We start from the raw sequence: 7,616 nt of genomic DNA, 5'->3' as shown, positions 1-7,616 counted from the left end.
CAGGAAATAAAGACTTTATATTCTAGGGGAAAAAATCAGGAGCTAGAAAAAATAAGAACATATCTTGCCTTCCACTTTACCCTCTTCCACATTCCCATAGCATCTGATATCTGGGAAAAATTTGGCTTGTGCCCAAGATTTTTCCCAGGAAAGTATGGATTGTTTCCCAACACTTTCTGAGTAACTGTCCTGGCAGCAAGATAAAAAGTAGGTTCAAAGCTACAGAAATTTATGACTTCCATATCTGTGATTGAGGTAGTGTTTAATTTAAAGGAAATCCAACCTGTGGCACCATCATTAACAAAGACAAATATAAGTGCCACAAAAGGAAAAATGAGTTGCAAAGCACAGCACAATAAAGTGTTACATTCTTTCATATGGAAAGCTTACCAACAAACTGGTAACTACTCTTGAACATAAAAAGATTAACATCATTTATTTTATAAAGTATAAATTACACTTATCATCAAATAGCAAAAATAAATCTGAAAACCATAGTGGCAAAATCATTGAGACCCAGAAAAATAAAAATTTGACAACTGCCCCAGAAGAGCACATACAAGTGCCTGAAATTTCAGTTGAAAGATCAACTAATTCAGCTTGCTGGAACAAAGGAGGCCTCACAGCTATTAACTATAAGTGGCTAATTTAGATGCATAATGGGAATTTAGCTGAAATCATTTAAGGAAATGCCTGTGAGCTTTTTAATGCCTCTGGGCACAGCTTTCTTAGTTGTCTTCCCAAAGGCCCTTGTTACACTAAAAAGGCATCAGAGTAAAAAGACTAGAATCAGACTATCAGTATCAACCTTTGTATGTAACAACTGGGACTAGGGGTAGCTTCTACCTGATTTCATCTCTTTTTTTACCTGAACTATAAATGCAGTGGCCATCTTTTTGGTAAGTACTGGAAAAACCTCATGTTCTTACTGTGCATCTCATTAATCAAAAACTTAGCTTTGATAAATCTGTTATGATTTTACTGTTTAATACTTACTTCAGTCTCAGAATATACTCAAGACCAGAAACAGTCCTGAGAACATCATTCTGACTACATTAAATATCACTCTACTTTTAACATAAAGAACAAGATAAACAATTTTATTAAACAATCTCCATATAAATAGTGAACTTTATTCTTTAAGACATTCTGTATATGTTCTTTAAACAGCATTTGTTATGTTTTTGTAAACTAAGGCATTGGTTGTCAGTAAGTACTTCTGAAATAAAACAACATAGTGTAAAATTTTGTGTTCAGTGTTCTGTTTTCCTCTAGACTCTTAAAAAAGTCACACTTCAAACCAAAAATAAAATTGGTTTTCCAAGAAGGTATTGCAGTTTCTAAAGAAAGAATTTGGGGGGGGGGGGGTAGTTCAGGAAAAATAGAGGTTGATAATGAAGAGTAAATAATGTGCTGTTTATAAATTTTCTTGCTGCTCCATTTTTCTTGTAAGTAATTGATAAGATTTATTATGGAGGGATTTATAACTCATTTCTCAAAATGTTTAAATTGATTAAAAGATTTGAAACCATTAAAGACATTATTATATATCAAAAATATTATGAAACTATTGGCAACCTATTAAGTTTGGGAGAATGTTTATAGATAACATCTGGAGGTAAAATCGGAGTAGCAGAGTTTCCATATACCCAAGGAGGAACTTCTTGGGGTGGGGGAGTGTCCCAGTAAAGCCTAAGCTCTACGTGGATCAGGCGTCCCTGATTCAACTTCCCTATGCAGTGGGACGCTCTTGCTTATTAGCAGGGCTGGCAGCCTCTTCAAGATTACTCTTGTGGCAGCTTTTTGGATACTACTGTTAAATGCCACCAGAGGAAAGACACGACCGACACACAAATTAGTTGCAATAATCACACAAGCAATTTATTACTCACAAATCCTTTTGGCGTGCCTGGGTACAGCTTAAGGGGGCCCTGTTGGCATGCTCCTCTCGGCTGACTTTGGTCAGAGCTCAGAGAGGCATGGAGACAGTCAGTCCACATCAACATTAGAGTCTAGGCAACTACTGCAGCAGGGGGCCTCTCAGCTTTAGTACCCTTTCAGGCCAACGCCTTCTAACAGGTGTCAATCTACAGGATTATCACCTCAAGCCACTTTTTGGGGGAGTTCCTCACAGGGAACCCCCTTTATGTCAATCTACTGAAATGTTTACATTAAACCACTTTTTAAGATGTTCTTATTTTCATTAATTTACAAAGTTAATGCAAATAACACCAAGCCATTTCTTATCTATGTATAACTTCACACACATACTAACTGGGCTCTGCTTGTAAGTCAAAGTCTGTTTATCACATTACAGAGTTATGGCACTAAGCCACTATATTAATTCCTATCCAATTGGCATAACTTTACTTAATTTAATTAATTGTTTTTAATATCCTTTTAATTACTTTTCTATATCTTCCATATTTTTATATTTCTATATATTTAATTACAACAGGGAGTAGACATTGACAAACAGGGCTAATGAAATAAAGCCTGAACTAGGTGAGTTCAACAGACAAGTCTGGTTAAAGAGGGACCCTAGACAGCAAAAGCAACATTCTCTTCAAACATCTCACTTGGCTCAATAAATTTAACATTAAACATATTTTAATGCCATCTGTCCTTGAGGCAATGGCTTCCAATAACCCTATTTAACTGTACAGTTACACAGACCAAACAAACAAAACTCTTGCACAATCCCTGTGGGAATAAAACTTCAGTTTCAGTTTTTCATTGAACATTTATCTCACTTCTTTCAGATTAGCATTAGAAGCACATATAGGGAATTGGAAGACACTAAGTCTAATAGATAGCTCTCAATTGATAGTTGCATCATGTGACACAACAGGATTGTTGTTTAGGTAGACAGTTATCACAGTGGTTTTGGTCACAGTAACACTAATTTATTCATTGCTTTCTATGAATTTGTATGAGAGTCTTACAAATAAAGTGAAAAATATTTAAATACCAGTTAGATAATTTTGTTTTTTTCTCTCTTTTTAATGCATAAAACTTGTTATATAATTTAGAGCTTCCTCTGCATTCCTTTCTTTCTATCTGTCTTTTTGACATCCTATTTTTTTTATTTTTTTCAGTCTTAAATTTTTTTTATCGATTTTAGAGAGGAGGGGGGGAGAGAGAGAGAGAGTAGAGAGAGAGAGTAGAGAGAGAGAGAAGGGGGAAGAGCAGGAAGCATCAACTCCCATATGTGCCTTGACCAGGCAAGCCCAGGGTTTTGAACCAGCAACCTCAGTGTTTCCAGGTTGACACTTTATCCACTGCGCCACCACAGGTCAGGCTTGACATCCTATTTGTAAGGGAATCATTGTCACTATAATGTTTGCATTCGATCCAGAAATAGTTTGCACAGAAGAAAATAGGTATAGGAATTTGGAGGTGAGGTTAAACCTAAAATATCCATTCAAAAGACAGCAAAAATTGAGGAAGCAACAGCACAGAAACAATTGAGGGTGGTGAACAGTGGTGATTACAATTTGAGATTGCATGAGAGAAAAATTCCAGAAAAGAAATAGTTAAGAAGAAAGGGAACAGAAGCTTTTAAGATTTTGGCATGACAACAGAATCATAACAACATAATGGTCAAAGATGGAAGTCAAGATAAGAATATTAGAACTAAGAAAGTACCTAAATATTTCAGATCTCAGTGAGATGATCAAATCCTTCATGACAAGGATTGATGATGAAAACTGCAATCAGTTCTAGTATATTATTGAATAAATTAGTAAACTCATTATTTTACAAAGAGCACAAGATTAAATAATTCTCAACAAAATATTTTTCTGATTATAAGCTCAAATATAATCTTAATATTTATGTCATAAATATTACATTTTCATATTAAAAGCAAAAGTCTCAAATTCTTGAATTAGAAAATAGGCACCTACATGATTATAGTTTTTAAATTGTATTTAATTTTTGATGGAGAATTTTATTCAGTATAGTATAGTGAACAAAATCAGATATATCAATTTTCACTCCCCATTTACATGCAACAATAATAGATACAGTAACATAAAAATTATAAAAAAAGATATTGACATGTTCTTAAAATAGGAAAATAACTATCAATAGAAAACACATAGTGGATAGATAGATATGATTATTATGAGATGCAGTGTCCAAAAATACACAATTGTGTGTTGAAGTTTAATCCACAAATCTACTTGGCTCTTGATCTGGAGCCATATTGGTGATTGGCAGCTCAGCACCTGTGTGGGACTCAGCATAATAGTGTCCCATGTTTGACAAGGGACCAATCTAAGGTACCCTATGTGAGACATGGAGCTGTTAACCCACATGAAGAGCACAGACAGCTATTGTCACAGGTCAAGTCTGCTCTTTCTAAAAAGCTTGAAATACCTAGGGGGGGAAATAGCAAAACTATACTAAATTTTCTTTTGAAACAAGATCACATTAACTATTATAAAAACTTGGTATAATTGACAAACTTCAGGAAGTGAGAAAGAGCCAACTACCACATCTAATCATGGGGCATAAACAAAATAAGTCATCAAGCAAAGAAATTTCCACTCAAGGCAAGAATACAAGTAAAATTCTAAAACAATAAAAAGGCTAACACTAAGAAAGAAACTACACTTTTAGTACAAATAAATGCTCATGAGAAAAAAGAGTAAAGCAACATAAAATAAATTTTAAGTAGACACGCTTAAGACCCTCAAAAATAAATGCAAAAAATAATAACAAAAAAATGAATGAAAAAATATGGGAGGACTGTTACATATAAATGGAAATTGATGGTTATTAAAATAAACTTATTTTGAAAAGGAAGAATAGAAATAAAACTGAATAGCTGGAATATATTTGAGACCAGACATGAATGAAAAGAGGATTATTAAATAAGAAAGTAGTACTAAAAATACACCAAATACCAATAAAAAATAAAGAGTTTAAAAACATGAAGCAATCTAACTAGAAATTTAGAATGAAAAATTTCAACATTTTTTAGCTAGATATATTGCTGAATGGACAATGTTGAAAGTTATAATGGCAAAGTATATTCAAATATGTAAATTTTCAGGTTGCAATTGCTAAGCTCCAAGCAAAATAAGTTAATTATAAATCTCCATCTGTGTACTACATATTGAACTGCATTATATCAATGATAAAAAGAACATCCTAAAAGACTAAAACAGGAAGAAAAAAATATTTTTTTTGAGAGAGAGAGGGACAGACAGATAGAAAGGGAGAGAGATATGAGAAGTATCAATTTTTCCTTGAGGCACCTTAGTTGTTCATTCATTGCTTTCTCATATGTGCCTCAACCAGGGGGCTCCAGCAGAGTGAGTGACCCCTTGCTTAAGCCAATGACCTTGGACTCAAACCAGTGACCATGTAGTCATGTCTATGATCCCATGCTCAAGCTGGCAACCCCATGCTCAAGCTGGATGAGCCTGCCCTCAAGCCAGAGAGACCTTGGGGTTTCCAACCTGGATCCTCTGCATCCCAGGCCAATACTCTATCCACTGTGCCACCATCTGGTCAGACATATGAGAAAAAAATCTTAACTAAAAGGGGTGAAAGACCATGTGCCAGCCAGCAAGAGATAGACATACATGAAAAGTCAATTGAATGATTATTGAAGGATTTCTTTATGGAGGTGTATACAGGTTTAAGGGGACAAAACAGGAATCAGAATCATTTAAGAATCTGTAGTAGGGCTGGAGAATAAAAAAGAGAATGACCAGCATGGACTTATAACAGAATTTGCAACAAAGATCTGTAGTATTCCCCTATATGACTAGTAATCATTAAGAAAAATAATAGAAAATTAATGATCCTATAAATAATAGCAATGAAGTCATAAGAATTCTAAGAATAAATTTTACAAAAGACATAAAATCCTCTATGGAAAAATTGACCAGATATTTTTGAGAGACATAAAAAAAGACTTAAGAAAGAAAATAAAACCCATGTTTACATTAGAGGTCATTTTATAAAATATATTACTTGCCTGTGAATGTTATGTAAATTCATTAAAATTTTAAACAATTCTTAATAGTTCATAGATTTTAGTATTTACATATTAAAAACAAAAGTCTTAAGTTCTTGAATTGGAAAACAGGCACTTACTATTATAATCTATATCTACTATAATCATATCTGTTGTAATTTATATTTGTTGTAATCCAAATCAAGATTCCATTTTGATAACAATTTATTTTTCTTTCTTTCTGTTTTTGTTTTTAACAGGATATTGATGTCTACTTCTCCACCTGTTTTTTTTTTTTCCATTTAGATTTGTGTGTAAAAATTATGTGTCTGTTTATCACTTGGATTCATCAGACCTCAATGATTACAATAAGATAGGCATTTGAACCACTCTGTTGGGAGCACTGCAGGAAGCCTTTTCTGAGCCTCTCATCTTGCTTCCCTCATATATCTGGCATGTATATCTTCAACACCTCTGAAATATCTACCTTCTTTCTGATTGGCATCCCAGGGATAGAGCCTGCCAACATTTGGATCTCCATCCCCATTTGCTTCATATACCTTGTTGCCATCCTGGGGAACTGTACAATCCTATTTTTTGTAAAAACACAGACTTGTCTGCATGAACCCATGTACTATTTTCTCTCCATGTTGGCTGTCTCAGACCTCGGGTTGTCCCTCTCCTCTCTGCCTACCATGCTAAAGGTATTCTTGTTCAATGCTCCAGGAATTTCCCCAGATGCCTGTATTGCTCAAGAGTTTTTTATTCATGGATTCTCAGCTATGGAATCATCAGTACTTCTCATCATGTCTTTTGATCGCTTTATTGCCATTTACAGTCCTCTGAGATATACCTCCATTCTGACCAGTGCTAGAGTCTCCAAAATCGGGTTTGTTTTTTCTCTCAAAAATGTTTTGTTGATCCTCCCTTTCCCATTTACATTAAAATATCTAAGGTACTGTAAGAAAAACCTCCTTTCCCATTCCTATTGCCTACATCAGGATGTCATGAAGCTGGCCTGCTCTGACAACAAGGTCAATGTCATCTATGGCTTATTTGTGGCTCTCACAGCCATCCTAGACTTAACATTTATTTTCATGTCCTACATGCTGATACTGAAAGCAGTACTGAGCATAGCATCACAGAAGAAAAGGTTCAAGGCCCTCAATACATGTGTCTCCCATATCTGTGCTGTACTCATCTTCTATGTTCCTATTATCTCCCTAGCTGTCATCTACCGGTTTGCCAAACACAGTTTCCCAATCGCTAAGATTCTCATGGCTGATATTTTCCTCCTGGTACCTCCATTGATGAACCCCATTGTGTACTGTGTGAAGAGCCAGCAAATAAGAAATCTGGTTTTAGGGAAACTGTGTCAGAAACAGACCTGACAGAAATGCTTAACCTTAATGAAAACCTAATTAGTTAATGACACAGAACAAGCAGGATGAATCAATAAAGAATAACACATATATTAATTACTTTAAAATATCATCTGTCAAATGTTTATTAAGAATAAAGAATCAACCTTGCAAATTTGTTGGATTACAATTTAGGATTAGGAGTCTTATATAAACATAACATGTATTCTAAGGTTTCAGTTTTATGCAGCTTGCTTTACAAGCATTATGAACACAACATA

At 34.5% G+C, this 7,616-nt stretch overlaps 1 protein-coding gene across 1 annotated transcript; it reads left to right on the top strand.

Moving 5' to 3' along the window:
* Positions 1-6,429: 6,429 nt before the first annotated feature.
* LOC136320596 (olfactory receptor 51A7-like) lies at positions 6,430-7,365 on the top strand. Its single transcript, XM_066253752.1, has one exon. The coding sequence runs from the start codon at positions 6,430-6,432 to the stop codon at positions 7,363-7,365; it is 936 nt and encodes a 311-aa protein (XP_066109849.1).
* Positions 7,366-7,616: the final 251 nt, after the last annotated feature.

Source organism: Saccopteryx bilineata, chromosome 1, assembly GCF_036850765.1.
Source record: "Saccopteryx bilineata isolate mSacBil1 chromosome 1, mSacBil1_pri_phased_curated, whole genome shotgun sequence".
In the NCBI taxonomy this organism is placed as follows: Eukaryota; Metazoa; Chordata; class Mammalia; order Chiroptera; family Emballonuridae; genus Saccopteryx; species Saccopteryx bilineata.
The sequence above is the reverse complement of the archived record's forward strand: the minus strand, read 5'-3'. Positions and strand labels throughout refer to the sequence as shown.

Excerpts from the sequence above, each read along its gene's own strand:
- LOC136320596 (XM_066253752.1), top strand. The coding sequence starts at position 6,430 with ATGTATATCTTCAACACCTCTGAAATATCTACCTTCTTTCTGATTGGC.